Consider the following 18458-nt stretch of genomic DNA (forward strand, 5'->3'; position numbering starts at 1 on the left):
GCAAACATGGTGAAACCCCGTCTATATTAAAAATACAAAAATTAGTCAGGCATGGTGGCGCGTGCCTGTAGTCTCAGCTACTTGGGAGGCTGAGGCAGGAGAATTGCTTGAACACGGGAGGGGGAGGTTGCAGTGAGCCGAGATCATGCCACTGCACTCCAGCCTGTTGACAGGGCAAGACTCCATCTCAAAGAAACAAAACAAAACAAAACACTAATAATATTAGTGGTCTCGTGGTTACTGTTTGTAAAGACTTCAACTTCTGAATTTTAATAAAAAGAACTGTACTGTTAGGGAAGATTATAAAATTTTCATCTTTGGAGATCTTTAGGAAAAAAAGAAGCATATTATTTCTCTTGGAAAGTATAAATCACGAAGTTCAGCAGGATGATAGGTTAGTTAATACTATTTGTAAAAAAGAGGCAAATCTAGTTCTAAAACTCAACTGGATAATGTTGGGGAATTCATGTAACATTTTTGGAATACTGATTTCCTCACTTATCAAATGCTGGTGGCTGACTAAATGATCTCTGAAATCTCCTTCAACACTAAGGTTTTTGTCAACAACGAACCTAGAGGTCAAACATGCATTTCTTTATTTTATTGTTTATTATTTATTTAGTTATTTATTGAGATAGGGCTTTGCTCTGTCACCCAGGCTAGAGTACACTGGCACAATCTGGGCTCAGTGCAGCCTCTGCCTCCCAAGCTCAAGCAATCCTCCCACCTCAGCCTCCCAAGTAGCTGGAACTACAGGCTAGGGCCACAAAGCCCGGCTAATTTTTGTAATTTTTGTAGAGACGGGGTTTTGCCATGTTGTCCAGGCTGTTCTCAAACTCCTGAGCTCAAATGATCTGCCCACCTGACCCTTCCAAGGTGCTAGGATTCCAAAGTGTGTGAGCCACAAATATAAATTTATACTCACTGCTTTCAAAGCTATCCAGCTTAATAGTTTATTCTTATTTCTCACCATCCTTGCAGAATAAAAATAAAAGTCTATACATCTATTTTAGGGGTGCTTCCTGACAAGCCTTCTATAATAACTCCTTGCCCAAGGTGTTGTCCTATAAACTTCCACAAACCCATTCTCCCCGCTGCAAATATTTCCTCTCAATACATCTACCTATGTATCCTGCTTAGTGCTGTATATGTTTAGAAGCCAGAGTTAAAAAGAGAAAACTACTATTTTTCCCATCCTCAACTCCAAATTCTGGTTTAACTGCTGTCACCTTTTTTAACCAACGTATTTATTAAATCTGAAAAAGGTATACAGCAAAATGAATGTGTCATTTAACTGAGCGTCAAAAGTAACAAAAACGATCTGTAACACAATTACTTGTGGAATGACCTGCTGATGGCTGGTTAAGGTTTACCAGGATTAAACAGGATTCTTAACTAGGAATTTTATTTTATTTTGTGATCTGAGGATTAAATAAACCATCTCCAGCTTTGCCCTAGGAATGCATGGGACTTTAAGAAATTAATTTTGCTTTCTGTAACATAGCCTGCTTATCTCTAAAAAGAATTAATAATAACTGCATGCTCAAAGGTATCGTGACCCCACCAGAAAGGCACGGTACAAGCATGAGCTATTAAATCTCAAATCGGCAGATCTCACAGTAAAAGTAGACATATTAACAACACAGTGTTGAGGCAAAATTTTGAAGAGGCAGGAGTTTTAAACACACACACACTCACAAAAGAATGCCTTATTGCTACCCAATGACCCGATGATCGGGTATTTTTCTTCCTCCTAGAAAGCCTTGCCTTCCAGGTGCTCAAGAAAGCCAGTCTGGAAGCTTATTTTTACAATCAGCCCAATTCTTCTAGTTACTCAAGGAGAACGTGTTAAGGGGTACTTCCCTTTGTATAGGAAAATAGCACTTGTAAATCACCAATAGTTGAATTAAGATCTCTGACTGCTTTTTCAATTCGTGGTGATGTAAATTAAGAGATTTTAGAGAAAAATCACTTTTCCACGCAGTAAGAGCACTGTTTTGTAGCATTACTAATTAAGAGCATACAAGCTGTGGAATCAGATTATAGTTCTATTGCTGTTCTGCTTGTACCATTATATACAAAGGCCTCACTCAGTCCAATGTGTCCCTCCATTAGGGCACGCTTTGTCCAGTAGGGCCTGTGTCTTTTTCATCAATAATCCATGCTCTTCCCTCTTCTTTCTCAACCAAACTCCTCCAAAGAGCTTTAACCCAGGGAGGCTGGCAGTGCATAGTTTCAGCCTTTGTCCTCACCATCTTTTTAACACCTTTCCCTACCCCCCAGCCAGCAGTCATCATGAGGACCTTCCTCAATCCAAGCCCAACCTGCATCCCTTTCTAGTATGTTGCAATAAATAAATACATTTCTAAATGTGTGATAATCCAGGAACTAACAGCCTGAGAGTGCCCAATTATTATAATAGATCAATTAATACCCTAAGAATATAAGGCTAAACTTCTGAAAATTCCTGTCCTATTTCAGTTCTCTTGGACCTATTAAGAACAAGTAGACATGACAATAATTTAGGTTTCCTGCAGTAAAAAGTAACATCAAACAAATTAACACTGCAAGAGATGATGCAACTGTTACCTGGGGAGCACACTGAGAATGGCATAGCAGCTCCTTTCTGAGATTGGGGTGTGTTTCAAATGACATAATGGGTAACTGCTGTTTCTCCAGCTAACAATATAAACCCAGCAATGAAGGATATTTTCAAAGCACCCACCTTGTTGAGGACATCTCGCTGGCAGCCAAGATAAAGATTGGGAAGAATTCGGGTTGGCCCAATGTTGGCAACAGGTAAGCAAGGCTGAGAAATGCAGGTAGGGACTAGAGTGGATTTTCCTTCACAGAGGCCAGGGAAACAACGAGAGAACTCAGCAAACCCACCTAAGAATAAACATTATAAAATTATAAAAAAGTATGCCACGCACAAAATAAAAACCAGCTTTCTGTGAACTGCTCAAACAGTTTAAAACATAAAAATTGAACCCACGAATCCAAGTGGATATCACTGCACACCTATTCCTGGCTACAGCTGCTGATGCTAAGACTGAAGCATAATCCAGCACTAGGCTTGGCCTATAACGCTACCATGGGGATAGGCAAGTCCTGAAGGCACTTATAATGAATGACTCCTCTCTCTCAGACGTTCTCTTCATCTTCACATACCCTACAACATTTGCTCCCCACTCCCCATGCAATGTTTTTTTTGTAAAACATAAAGAGGATTTAAAGTTAGTAGCAAGTAACCAAGCCAATAATTCACAGAAGCAGAATGGGGATATAAGAAATGAAAACTGAGGCTGAATACAACTTCTTCAAAATAAAATTGATCGAGTCAAAAATTCTTTCTACAACTAACTTTAAATCTTCCTACCATACAAATTTTTTATTGCAAAGGTATCACAAACATACTCCCACCTACGAATATTCTATCAAGTTCTGGGGATTCCCTGGGCAGTTAGTCAAGGTCTCCATAATTACCACTGATGTCTGGAGAGCTCCCGTTCATCTCAGCAAACACTATAAAGAAGTGCTGACAGACTAATTGCTTAGGGTGCAGGAAGGCTTTGTGGCAAGATTACTGAACTCAGAATTAGAAGAATTCAGTTTTTTCTAGTCCTGTCCTTGCAATGATCTGCTCTATGACCTTCACTAAGTCACAGTCTTGCCACCACTCAATGGAGTGAAATCTATGTAGCCAAAGGAGGTGCTTTCACTCCCTCCGGGAAAAGAAAAAATGAGTAAGGTTATTTGCTTTCCAATCTAAATATTCCTTGCTATCCAAACCCAAACACCAAACAGATTCTGATAAATTTTCAGATATACGCCTTGCTATTCAAACCCCCGCTATTCACCAAGTCCGAATCAAGGAGATTTGGATGACGGGATCCTCGTATATTTTTAATATTAAATTTAACAACAAGGCAGGGCTCGGTGGCTCACGCCTGTAATCCCTGCACTTTGGGAGGCCGAGGCAGGCGGATTGCCTGAGGTCAGGGGTTCGAGACCAGCCTGGCTAACATGGTGAAACCCCGTCTCTACTAAAAATACAAAAATTAGCCAGGCATGGTGGTGGGTGCCTGTAATCCCAGCTACTCAGGAGGCTGAGGCAGGAGAATCGCTTGAACCCAGAAGGCGGAGGTTGCAGTGAGCCGAGATTGCGCCACTGCACTCCAGCCTGGGCAACAGAGCAACACTCCATCTCAAAAACAAAAATAAAAATAAAACAACAACAAATAACATGTTAAGTCTTATTAGAAGATAGTACCTTTTTAACTGAGCCTTGAACAAGATCCTGAAATCTCACTCAAGTATTTATCTTCATCTCCTTGAGTTATATTGTATTAGACTTTCTCCCACTTCAAGAAACATACAAAATATGCCCTTGAAAACTGCTAGAAGTGCAGGAAGTTGAGAGGGAATCATCTTTCATTATGCCCTGTATTATCTTCAATTCAAGCATAATTCAGCCAGACGCCTGTCTCTACTGTCTAGGCTCAGTGCAGCATCCTCAATGCAACAAGTTAGAATGGTAGGCAGTTGACAACTATGCCACCTGCAGAATGTAAAAGAGTGGCCTGGCCTCCAACCTGACCAAGTGTCTTTCTATATATTTTTTAACACAGAAGCAGTTAAAGCTCTTCCACTTACTGAAGTTCTTAAGGTAACCTGATAGGCAGAATACATGGATCCATTATAGAAATCACAAATTCCTTTGTGTCATAGGCCCTCAGGATCTGCACCTTACAGTTTCATGGTTTCATTTCTTTTTTTTTTTTGAGACGAAGTTTTGCTCTTGTTGCCCAGGCTAGAGTGCAATGGCGTGATCTCAGCTCACTGCAACTCCGCCTCCCGAGTTCAAGAGATTCTCCTGCCTCAGCTTCCCGAGTAGCTGGGACTACAGGTATGCACCACCACCCTCGGCTAATTTTGTATTTTTAGTAGAGACGGGGTTTCTCCATGTTGGTCAGGCTGGTCTGGAACTCCTGACCTCAGGTGATCCACCTGCCTTGGCCTCCAGTTTCATTTCTTACCGTTTCCAATGATGACCTCCAGCCACATAAAACTCACTGTTATTTCACATTTTCATGCCGTTCTCTTGTCCAAGAATACCACCCTCACACCGCCCTATGCATGCACACGTAGAAGCCACGGTACATACAGCATACACATGTGGGCAAGCCCCATGATCATACAGCAGAGGAAGTAAGAACACAAGCCCTTGTACCTGAGTTCCTGTCCTGGCTTCACCACTTTCTAGTTGTCTGATTTGTCAAGTTACTTAAGCCCTCCTACTCTAAGTTTCCTCATCTATAAAATGAGGATAATGATCACACCTATCTCACAGAGTTGTTGAGATAATTAATTAGTATATCAAAAGTATTTTGTGCCTGGTGTATAGTAAAGCACTCAGGAGGTATCACTGGTTGTTGCTTTTTTTTTTTTTTTTTTTTGAGACAGAGTCTCACTCTGTCGCCCAGGCTAGAGTGCAGTGGCGCGATCTTGGCTCACTGCAACCTCCGCTTCCCGGGTTCAAGCGATTCTCCTGCCTCAGCCTCCCGAGTAGCTGGGAGTACAGGCGCATGCCACCACATTTGGCTAATTTTTTATTTTTAGTAGAGACAGGGTTTCTGGCCAGGCTGGTCATGAACTCCTGACCTCAGGTGATCTGCCCACCTTGGCCTCCCTGTTTTTTTGTTATGGTGATCAGACATTCAGTATCTAGAGCCATCTGTGGGGCCTTCCTCCACCTTTGAGCTGCGGCTGTTTAGCTACACCTCCTTAGTATTCATCTGAGACAAAAAGTGGAAAAAGGAATGCCTGTAAGGTTAACTTCCCAAAGTGTGCCCCAGAGCACTAGCGTCCTGCAAGAAGCTGACAGATAGGATAGCGGTCTAAAAAGTGAGAGAAATATTGTATATCCTAGCTCCCTGGCAGAGTCACAGCACATATTAACTTATTAAAGGTTCTAAAAAGTATTTTCAAAGAAACTGGTTTCATTTATTGAAGTCTAGTAAGTTTCCCCAAACTTATCTGACCATGGAATTCCCCCTAAAATATATTAATAGCTAGTAGAATTCACACTTACGAAATGCTATGCTAGGGTCAAAGCAACTACTGAAATGGAGTCAATCAGAACTCCTGTACTTACAAGTACAACCCACAGACAATCTCAAAAAAAGGGGACCAGCCAATATTGGTATATAAGTGCCCACTGTTTAGAATTTATGCTTTTGTTTCTATTCATGTTTTGTTCCTTTTCAGTCTCTCTAATTGAATAACACAGTCATTATTTAAGTGAGTTTTTTCCCCAAGGTAGTTCTTGTAACAATAAATGTTAAAGATTCTCATCATTCTTTGCTTTTCTTACACCTACCCAACCTAACAACTGTCAGGCATTATTTTAATTACAATTAAATTGTATGATGTTAAATTTTAACGTGGTGTCTATTAACATGTAGTTCTGGTGTTTCTCTTTTTTTTTTTAAAGACAGGGTCTCACTCTGTTGCCTAGGCTGGAGTGGCATGATCTCAGCTCACTGCAACCTCTGCCTCCCAGGCTCAAGTGATCCTCCCACCTCAGCTTCCCGAGTAGCCAGGGCTACAGGTGAACACCACCGCGCCCAGCTAATTTTTGTATTTTTGTAGACACAGGGTCCTTCCTATGTTGCCCAAGCTGGTCTCAAACTCCTAGGCTCAAGTGATCTACCCACCTTGGCCTCCCACAGTGCTGGGTTTACAGGCATGAGCCACTCCACCCTGCCAGTTCTGGTGTTTCTCTAAAGAACTGTCTTCATATATTTTTCTATTCTGGCTCTAAAACAGTTCCTGGAATGGTTGTCATTTAAATTCAACAAAACGGCTTGGGCAACATGGAGAAACCCAATCTCTGTTAAAAAAAAAAAAAAAAAAAAAAAAAAAAGCAAAAATTAGCCAGGCATGGTGGAGTATTCCTGTAGTTCCAGCTACTTGGGAGGCTGAGGTGGGAGGACTGTTTGAGCCCAGGAGGTTGATGATGCAGGGAGCTGTGATTGCACCACTGCACTCCAGCCTGGGTGACAAAGTGAGACCCTGTCTCAAAAAAATACATACATACATCCAACAAAACAATATTCCAATAAATGTTCTCAAAGAGAAAAGAGAGAATCCAAGGAAACACCACTTGAATTTCATTTGAACCTTATAAATGATTATTTTTATAAATAATGTATGTAATCCTAGAATGTACTGAACACTTACTGCGTGACAAACATTGCTCTAAGCACTCTATAGGTATTTACACACTCTTACAGCTGCCCTATGAGATAGGTGTTACTACTAATCCCATTTATAGATAAGGTTCAGAATCACATAATATAGGCTCAGAATCACGTAATATAATAACCGGAAGAGCCAGGTTATAAGTCTACTTTTCTAAATCCTATGGAATTACTTTCAACTCTCCCTTGGATGCAGGGACAGCCTTGCTGATGATATTCATGGGGTCCTGGCCTCCCCAGCTGTGACCAGGCTAAAAAGGCCATGGTCCTCTCCCAAACTGATGGAAGAGCCTTGTTTCCCCAAAGCTATATCACTCAAAGGCTTCAATGAGGGAGAAGAAGAAGATCTGACAAGACCAGAGAAAGGAGAATCTCTTTAAAGGCAATTTCACATGACACCAATAACAAAGTTTACAGATGAACTGGTTGAAATGTAAATATGGTCACTGGTTTGTTCATGACCACCATTTACAAGCTGGTAGTAGAGCTTGGCTGTCAGGTCACCCCCCACAGAACAACTTTCAGAGGAGATGCAATTCTGCAATAATCATAAACAGCATCAGCCAGGCTGTTCGAGGTCCAGTTCTATCGTTAATTGGTACAGTGATCCTAGATCACTTTGATTTCAGTGGACCTCAAAAGTAAGTGTGGCTCTAGAAAGTTCTAAGACAGAGAACAGAAAGCAGAGAAAGAAACCATTGTTCAGCTTCCAAACAAAAGAGCCAAACAAAACAACACTACACTGTAAAACACATTATAAAACAAAAAGAAGCCTCTTTTTCACAAATCTTTCTCAACTGATATCTAGAACAAACTCAAACAAATATTTAAAAATATTTAACAGATTTAGCTCCAATCAGAACATTCATTTAGTGCTCAGTTTGGCTTGAAATGTCCCAGACTGGCTCCCAGTCACTTCCAGAAAACACTACCTCAGCCAGAGTACATTTTCACTGATCTTTATCTATGACAGTGTTCCACTCTGCTGACATCCTCCTTCATTGACAGTTTTTTCCATTCACTGACCTTTCATTCACTGCCGCACTCTAGTGACTCCAGTTTCGTTTCATTAATTAACAACAGATGAGACACTGCCTGATTTCCCTTGGACCTCTAAAAACTATCTGTGGCCTCACCAGCAACTCAGTTTTGAAACATGCTTAAAATGTCCCTCTTCCTTTCATAAGTTCTCTTACAAACAAGATCCACTTCAGAAGAAAAGTTCATTTATGCAAACGTTCTGCTCCAAATGGCTAACGGAGACACAGAATGAAGCGTCCTCTTATCTGCCCTCGTCATAACTTTGTTGTCCCAGGGACTCCAAGCTAGATTCCATTACAAGACATAACATCAGTCCGTTATCCACTATTTACTGTGAAAAGCAGTACCGAAAAACTGATAAGCTTCTTGAAAAAATTTGCGCATATTTTTAAAAGTTGTCTGAAGACTTGACTCACTGTCCAATCTTGCCAAGTTTCTCCTATTCCTAATTTTATGCTGTTTATCATCTGGGAATGCAGAAAACAAAGTCATAGTAACCCACATGTGTTTCCCTAACATGGACCTGAACCTAAGAATGACTGTGCCCCCTACTCTGGAAGTATCTGTGCTAAGAGGAAGGAAGACAAATACACAGATATTTCCAGCCTGCTGAGAAACAGGGATGGGCAGTCCCTGCAGGCAGAGAAGCGTCTTGGCCTCTACAGCTGTGGATGCACAGGCAGCCAGACCGCAATGCTAAAACCCATGTTTCTGTTAGTCTTCCATAAATCCAACCAAAAGAATGCATGTTTACAAATAAAAACATAGATACTACTTCCGACACAGAAAACATCTGGTACAGCTTCTAAGGCATTCCTCATTTAGATAACACCTTCTCCTAATTCAGCCATGAAAACATCTTCCCTTAAGATCACCTCCTTCACAATTCCAATTATAAATATGATTTTCTGTAAAAGCAAACGTGAACCACCATTCCATTTTGGGGGGGAAAAATCTGCCAAGTAAAATAAAATACATATAAAAACTCTGCTAAACAATTCCAATTAGTCACTCTTTTCTCTTCCCTCTCACCCATGCAATCAGTTATAAATCACAGTATTTTCTTAAGATGAAAGTATATTTACATAATAAACAAAAGTAGCACTTTACTGTGGCTTACCGATATTCTTAAAATGTTTTTAAGGCCAAAGTTCTAAAAATAGATCCCTCTCCTTTTAGCAGTTCCATGACTTTAAAGATGGTTTCCTGCAGGGAGAGACAGAGGGCCTTTCCACTCATGCCTTCATTTAAATAGGGGGCAAGTCACCAGGGATTTATCAACTGACAGAGCCGCCTTCAAGGAAGGCAGAATCAAAGAGAACTGCCCTCCCACCCTATATTGTGAATGGATTCCATGGTTATACAAAGAAATAATATTGATATAAAGCTCTACTTTATGGAAGACATTTTCCTAAAAAGTCATATGCAAATTTAACTTTTGTATTTTAAATCATCTGCATATAGTTCATATGGTTTCAGTTTTTGAACTATGCAGTTAAATTCTTGTTGTTGTTGTTTTTTGGAGATGGAGTTTCACTCTTGTTGCCCAGGCTGGAGTGCAATGGTGCGATCTCCGCTCACCACAACCTCCACCTCCCGGGTTCAAGCAATTCTCCTGCCTCAGCCTCCCGAGTAGCTGGGATCACAGGCATGCGCCATCATGCCCGGCTAATTTTGTATTGTTAGTAAACATGGGGTTTCTCCATGTTGGTCAGGCTGGTCTCGAACTCCCAACCTCAGGTGATCAGCCCGCCTCGGCCTCCCAAAGCGCTGGGATTACAGGCGTGAGCCACCGTGACCAGCCGTTAAATTCTTTTGTAGTTCTCAAGTAGTTTAATTCTTTTGTAAAACAAAACTCCCTTTTTGTAACAAACACAATCCTTTCATTTGCTTATTTTAGAATATATGTGAAAAACTAGAGTACAACTTCACCTGTAGAGGACAGTTCTCTCTTCTCTCCATACTGGAAAGAAAATCTGTTGCTTTACCATCACCCAAAGGAGACAACTCTAACATTAAAAATGGAAAATACTGAAAATGTTTATTTTGCAGTAAAGTACTTCAATTGCTTTTAAGAGTAATTCTGTTATGCCTCAGTCTGACATGTCTGATTTAGGCAACTTTATTCTCTAGACACTCAAAAACAGACTAAAGTATGGTCACAATTCTTTCGGGATCAGCAGACAGTAAACATGGAGAGTTGAAACTAGTTGAAGAAAAGAAAAAAAAAAAAGCAACATAATTTCATACCCCTAAAGAAAGCAAACAAAATATGTAACTAATGTTTCAATGTAGATACTTTGGTCTGGATAAGCCAAGCCACAAAGGTTTGGTAAATTACTCCTAGGAAGGTAGAGAGCATAGCATGTTTTCCACAACATTAGCAGCATTCCACCTTTTCCCATATAGCCAACTCTCCAATTGAGCCATACTAAAGAGAAAAATCCCAAATGATCTAAAGCATTAATTTAAAGCTCTTATTCCATCCACCCCCATCTACTGGAGCACAGACCAAGAGGAGAGTGGATAGATACGCATTTCTCTTTCAGGAAGGCTGACAAGTAGCCTACATCTCACAAAACTTATCCCATAAATGACACCTCCAAAAGAGCTCGCCCTATCACGTGACACAGTTGGGAAATGGGAAATTCTATCTAATTTTGGTATTATGACATATGCAACAGTTATGACATACACAACAAATGAATGAAAAATTTTCAAAGCACCAGCAGACAAATCACTAAACACTAAAATTATGCAACTTATAATTTCTTATGACTCAGAATGTCCAGATCTTATAACTCAGGATAATATTTAAATCAACTCAATCAGCAACATCCAGATGTGTTATTCAAGAAGGAAGAGTTCTCAGAAGATGTAGACTGGTAACTATTTTGCTGATCTTTTAAATTGGCAATACATAACTATGCCCAGAAAAACTCCTCTTAAACGTCCTGAAACAAAGATTGTTCTAAAGACTGCAACCAGAATAACCAATCAAAAGGAATACAGCCAGAATCTACCACTTGGCTGAACAGAATTAACAAGCTCTGCAGGTAGGAGAGCCAGAGTCACAGAGTCTCCCTACTATTTTCCTAACACATCTGTGCTTTCCCGCCTTTAGGCTTTTGAAAAGTCAACCTTTCCAATCCATTTTGTATTTCCTTCTAAACCACAGGCAAGCACAAGTTACACCTCTTCTATAGCAGTATGGTCCCCAAATTTTTTACCAGGATCAACAAAATACATTTTACACTCAAACCCTCTGAACACCTACACATACTCACCACTAAGACAAAAGTTTCATGATACTATCTTCCCTAATTCTGTTGCGTTTAAAGAAAAAAAAAAAACTTCCTTGAGCAGCGTATCTAGACATGGTCCAGCTTAGAGGCTCTATAAAATTTATACCAATCATTTGGCAGTACCTACCACTGACCTAGTAACTGTGAAATAACTGTGTATGTGTTGTGACCCGTCTTACTTCTCCAGCTATTGTGAGCTGCTTATGGATAAGAATTATCCATAATTCTTTGTAATTACCTCAGCATTTAGCATAGTGCCTGGCACATAATTAGAATTCAATAAATGTTTATTGAATCCTTCCTTGTTAAATGAATAGCTGTTGATGGACATAAGTCTTGTATATTTTTGGTGTTCCGAAGGATTTCCTGATTCCATTCAAAGCCAAAAGCTAGTTGGTGTGGGTGGGGGCACAAAATCTGCTTCCTATTCCTAGACCACAATGCCCCAGAAGACTCTCAGGGTGAGTGAGGAGGCACAGGGCAAGAAAAAAACATTTTTTCTTCTACTACAGGAAAAAAGATAAAATTGGCAAGTGTCACTTTGGTTATCCAAAAGCGACACTGAATCCTTACTATGATTCTGCCATATCCACAGGACTTTACATAAAAGGGAAAGAAAATTTTTTCTGATGCCCCTCAATGGCGCAGGACTCCACACCGGTGTGGAGAGTCCCGTAATACATCTCCATGGCTCAGGGAATCAGGGCACATCCCATAGGAAACCAATGAGATACCAACTACGATTATACCCCAGATGAGGATGGTGTGGCTGCTGGACATGTCTATAATCATCATCAAAATGGATAATGAAATGAGATTATCCATAGGGGAAACGTGATGAGTCAAGAGGAAAAAGGAATACAAGTCTAGTGTCTGGAGAATGATTCAAGAATAAAATCTGACTAACTTGTAAACTGTCCATGAATCACACTATACAGCTCACTTCTCAGGCTATCCATGTGAAGCGCAAAGCTTTCTAAGCCATCTAGCCACAGGCTCTCCCCTAAGACCACTTCTGTATATTCCACTCTGTGTACAGTCCTCCTCTTTGGCCAACTACACATTTTGACAAGAGACGTCATAGAGCAGTGAGGGAGAAAGGGATAACTGCGTTTCACATATAAGTTCAAAAAACACTTAATAGCACCTACTATGAGTTTGACATAGCGCTAGGTAATGGAACAGTGGTGACCAAGACAGAGAGCCTTCTCTGGAGTTGACAGTTTTATGGGATAAACTTTAACCAAATAATTAGATGAATAATTAACTAATTATGGTAAGTGGCCAAAGGCATATGGAAACCAACTTTGCCTGGTAGCTAGGGAAGGCTTGACAACCCCATTGAATCTAGCAGGAAAACTAGGTAAATAGCAGAGAGAAGAGCCCAGGGCAGAGGAGAGAGCCTCTGTGAAGGCCCAGGGCGCATGATGTCTTAGGTTTAGAGCAACAGGGAGGAGGCCTAAGGAGCTGAGGCAAAACAACAACTGAGGACTTAAAGTGGCACTGGATGAAGTTAGCAAGGTAGGCAGAAGCCAGCCACTGCAGGGCCTTGTGAATCAGTTAAAAATTTTGTAATTTACCTTAAGAGCACTGCATATTATTGATGCATATTAAACTGGGAAGTGATGTAATCTGAATTAGCTAAAAACACAAAATAAAAATGTAACTTTGGCTGCAGTGTGAGCAATGGATTGGAAGGTGGCAAGACAGAGCATGTGAACAGATCAGTTAAGAGGCTCCTGGAGCAACCTGGGGGAGGAATAACATTCAACTGACTTCATGGTAGCGGAAGACCAGAAAACCAGACAGACTCAAGAGGTTGGAAGAAAGATCTGGTGACTAAGAGATGACAGGTATTGCAGCCATATCTCCAATAGCTCACAATACCCATCACCCTAAAGTACAAATTCTTCCTTCTGATTTAAAGAGCTTACATAATTTGATCTCATGTCCTCTCAATTCCCATTTCTCTCCTTCACAAAAAATCCACTCTGGTCTCCTCACTGCCCCTCCAAATCTATGTTCATTCCTGACATTTTTAATCATGTTCTCTTTCCCCCTCAGAATGCGCAGAACCCTCCCTACCCAAATCTTACTCATCTTTCAAGGTTTGATTAAAATTCCATTGCCCTAATCAAGTCTTCCCTGACTTCTGCAGACTACTCTGAATCATCCCTTATCACTGTATCATACATTTTAGCAAATGATCATATACTTCTCTTTCTTTCATCCACTTTAGGTGCATTTCCCCAAATTAACCACTACATTCTCAAAGGCAGGGACAAGCCTTTTGCTTTTCCAATATCTTCACCCCCGAGAGCCCAGTCCAAGGCACAGCCATGGAGGCACCCATCAAATATTGAGAGGCTGAGTGAGTGAAAGGGCTGAAGAATATGCTGGACCTGGTGTTTCTCTAGACTACACAGCTGCCCCACCTGGGGCAAGGGAAGATTGATGTCACTGTTGTCATCTGGGATGCTTTTGTTTGGTTTGTGCACAATATCAGGATGGGGAACCAAAGGACTATCTTTAAGCTTTAGTTGGCTCTCTAGTCTGTTTGTTTCAAAAGACAATCTCAAGCATGTGTCTTAGCCACTGGTAGCTGGGAAGAGACATGACTGACTTTCCACACTGGCAGATAGCAATCGGAGAAAAGATGATCCAATTTAGACGAATTCATGCCAACTGAGACTCAGAAACAGAGCCAGAAATACACAGCAGCCAGTGAGCAAACAGCACCTTTTCCCCCAGCTTTATTGAAGTATGATTAACAAACAAAAATTTTATCTGTTTAAGGTGTACAGCATGATGATGTGATATACATATACACTTGGAATGACTACCTTACCTCACATAGCCATGCTCTTTTTGTTGTGGTGAGAACACTTAAGATCTACTCTTTCAGCAAATTTGAAGTATATGATACGTTTATTGTCAACCATAGTCACCATGCCGTACAATAGGTCTCTAGAACTTACTCATCATATAACTGAAAGTCTGTACTCTTTAAGCAGCATCTCCCCATTACCCCAGCCCTCCAGCCCCTGGTAACCACTGTTCTACTGTTTTTATGAGTTTGACTCTTTTAGATCCACATGTGATACCATGCAGTATTTGTCTTTCTGTGTCTGGCTTATTTCAATTAGCATAATGTCCTCCAGGTTCACCCGTATTGTTGCAAAATGGTAGGATTTCCTTCTTTTTTAAGGCTGAATATTCCATTGTGTGTGTATGTGTGCATACAGCATCTATTTTTAGTCTGTTTTCAGTGACTCTCAGTCACTGTAGTTTTTTAGACCCAAGAGCAGCCAGTTCCTTAATAATTGGCATACTTTTACTGAAATCCATTAATTTCAATCTCATTTACCAAATTCTACAGGATTTGAAATGGAATTACTGAAGATTTCCCTTCTCCAGACAAAGGAGAAGAAACACCAAACTAGATAACAGAATTTATGGTAATAGCACAAAGAGCAAAATCCATAACCAGGAAGATCAGGTTCTATTATACCTCCATGAGGAAGGACAGTAATCAATTCTATTAAACCAAAAGTATACATTTATTACACAGAACTGTCAACAGAATCTAGATCCTTATTAAATTGAAAATGTGTAGAGTCTAATACATTTTTGTTCACTCGTAGGTCTAACTACAATAGTTAAGTTCAACTCAAAACGAAGAAATGAGTATTTGGCCTTTAACCATAGCAAACATTAATCGAAGACCTTTGCTGTGTTCTTAATAAATGGTATCTTCTATCCTTATTCACAGCTATACACCAGCATAAAACAGAGTAGACTTTTACTTGATGATCTCTTCTGGCTAACATAGTTTAATGCTTTAAAAAAATTTATATACAGTGTATTTTTATAGATTGCTATATTCTATAAAGTATGAAGAATATGACTGAAATTCTCAAAAAGACTGAGAAAGAGCTATTACAAAAAGAGCCTTTCAGAATAAGCCTGATCTGAAATGGGCACCCTTGATTCCCAATCTAGCCTCCTGACAAAATTCCAGAAGACTCTGGAATTACTTGTGGATGTGGGCCTTGGGCAGCAAGAGCTTGGGAGAGTCACTCAGCAGCTCTGTTATTTTCCTCATTTGTAAATGAAAGGGCTGAAGTCTGTGGTTCATTTATGGTTTTCTCCCGCAATCGCTGTAGGGTTATTCTGTGCCGCATCACAGGACAGAAGGGAGTGCTGTGGAATTAATAAGCCTGGTAGAGCCCTTTTGCTTTTACTCAGGCTGTACTGGGGAAAGAGAAGGCCATAGTAGAACAGGATTTTTCACATACAGGTTGATCTTTATTTCTACTAAATTAACCCATTTACTCTCTTTTCCGTATGTCAGCATAAAATAAAAGCCCAAATTCAATAGTTTTCCTTTTTTTCACATATATTTACTTCTCATCTGGCGCTCTTAGAAATAGACAAGTAGAATAAACTGATACATAGTGAATAAGTAAAAGCCAAGAAACAAGTTTATTTTTCAGAGAACTAGTTTTCTGCAGGTTGTTGAAAACACCAAAAAAGTTGCTCAATAAATCAATGTTGGCACTGACTTTTTGGGTTTTCAAACTCATACTGATAAGTTTCTTATTTTTTTTTGAAGGATAGTCTTTTAGACTATTGATACAGAAATTTCACATCCATTGTCTAATACAATCCTCATAATAAGGCAAGCGTTATTATCTCTTTTTAGGAGCTGAAAAAATACAAGATAATTCAGGTTAAATGACTTATCCAAAGTTGCCATAAGGAGCAGAGACACACACACAGAAAACACAGGCTACAGCTTTGACCCCTAGTCCATTGTTCTTTCCAGCTTAAAGGGATTTCCTCAATGCAGATGTTAGATCACCTAGGGAATGGGTGTGGGCATGGCACTGAGTTGATCAGAAGACCCTGAAACCTTCTGCAGATGCAGATACAGAGCCTGTGCTCAGGTAATACCTTTACCACTAGGACCTAGTTTTTCTTCCTCCTGCTCTTTTCTGATCCTTTTTCTTTAGTCAATATCTAAAGTTTAGCAGTAACACGAAAGGTATTACCAACCCTTGAAAATGGTTCCTTTTTTGGATTCTCCAATCCCCATCTCTCCCCTTCCCCTCAATCTTAAATCTTACATCTGCAGGAGAAAAAACAAGAACAGGCCCGGCACATGGCATAGAGCATGGCACTACCTCTCTCTAGCTCTACCTTGTGTAATTTCTTTTTTCTTCTTGTGGAGACAGGGTCTTGCTCTGTCACCCAGGCTGGAGTTCAGTGGCACAATCACGGCTCGCTGCAACCTCAAACTCCTGGGATCAAGTGAGCCTTCCAAGTAGCTGGGACTATAGGTATGATACCACCGCACCAGGCTAATTTTTTAAATTTCTAGTACAGACGAGGTCTCTCTCTGTTGGCCAGGCAGGTCTCAAACTCCTGAGCTCAAGTGATCCTCCTGCCTCAGCCTCCTTAAGTGTTGGGATTACAGGCATAAGCCACCATGCCTGGCACCTTGTATAATTTCTATACCCAGATTACCTATTGCTCCCAGGAAGTTGGTCTTCTCTACGTTTATGACTTCTCATTACAAGTTCAAAATACAGTTTATCAGACACAAAGGACTTTATTAAAAAGAAAAAATATATAGTTTATTCTGCCAATATTTTCCTATAATTCTAATTATTTAATATACTTAATTATATAAGCTTTCCTGAAATATTCTCAATAGAATTAGATTCTTTTCAAATTATGAGAAACCCAGTAATTTTTTTAGCCAAATAGGAATTACAGCATTTTTCCCTTCCAAAAGCCCATCCTAGGTTATAAAATCATTATTATGATACATTTATGTTACACCCATTTTTTTTACTCTATTAATATGCTTTTTTTTTTTTGAGATGGAGTTTCATTCTTGTTGCCCAGGCTGAAGTGCAATGGTGCGATCTCGGCTCACCGCAACCTCTACCTCCCGGATTCAAGCAATTCTCCTGCCTCAGCTTCCTGAGCAGCTAGGATTACAGGCATGCGCCACCACACCTGGTTAATTTTGTATTTTTTAGTAGAGACGGGGTTTCTCCACATTGGACAGGCTGGTTACGAACTCCCAACCTCAGGTGATCCACCCGCCTCGGCCTTCCAAAGTGCTGGGATTACAGGTGTGAGCCACCACACCTGGCCAATATGAATTCTTAAGTCTTAATTTCAAAGGGGGTTGTGGGGAAGATACGCAGGTCTTTAAATTGTACTTATTCAATAACCTGACTTCAAAATTGAAAAAAAAAAGGAAACAATGGTTTGCCATTACCTACCTATTAATGGTAATAGAGAACTTTTTTTTTCTTTTTGAGACAGAGTCTCACTCTGTTGCCTACACTAGGGTGCAGTGATGCAATCTTGGCTCACTGCAACCTCTGCCTCCCGGGTTCAAGCAATTCTCCTGCCTCAGCCTCCTGAGTAGCTGAGACTACAGGCAGATGCCACCATGCCCGGCTAATTTTTATATTTTTAGTAGAGATGGGGTTTTGCCATGTTGGCCAGGCTGGTCTCGAACTCCTGACCTCAGGTGATCCACCTACCTCGGCCTCCCAAAGTTCTGGGATTACAGGTGTAAGTCACCATGGCCAGGCAGTAATGGAGAACTTTCTAAGGCATCCAAATTTGTTTTTTTTTTTTAAGATGAGATTGCTACTGATAATTTTGTGTTTTGTTTTTTTAGAGACAGGCTCTCTGTCACCCAGACTGTAGTGCAGTGTTGCAATCACAGCTCACTGTAACCTCGAACTCCTGGGCTCAAGCAATCCTCCCACCTCAGCTTCCCGAGTAGCTGGAAATAGAGGGGTGCACCACCACACCCAGC

The 18458-nt window shown here is 40.4% G+C and overlaps 1 protein-coding gene across 4 annotated transcripts in view; it reads right to left on the reverse strand.

Moving 5' to 3' along the window:
* Positions 1–18458, reverse strand: part of DUSP16 (dual specificity phosphatase 16) — an 88415-nt gene that overhangs the window by 23599 nt on the left and 46358 nt on the right. For all 4 annotated transcript variants that reach the window (XM_034935395.4, XM_055095409.2, XM_055095410.2 and 1 more), the window contains one exon: positions 2726–2889. In XM_034935395.4, coding sequence (XP_034791286.1) covers positions 2726–2889 — 164 coding nt within the window. The remainder of the gene's footprint in view (positions 1–2725; positions 2890–18458) is intronic.

Source organism: Pan paniscus, chromosome 10, assembly GCF_029289425.2.
Source record: "Pan paniscus chromosome 10, NHGRI_mPanPan1-v2.0_pri, whole genome shotgun sequence".
In the NCBI taxonomy this organism is placed as follows: Eukaryota; Metazoa; Chordata; class Mammalia; order Primates; family Hominidae; genus Pan; species Pan paniscus.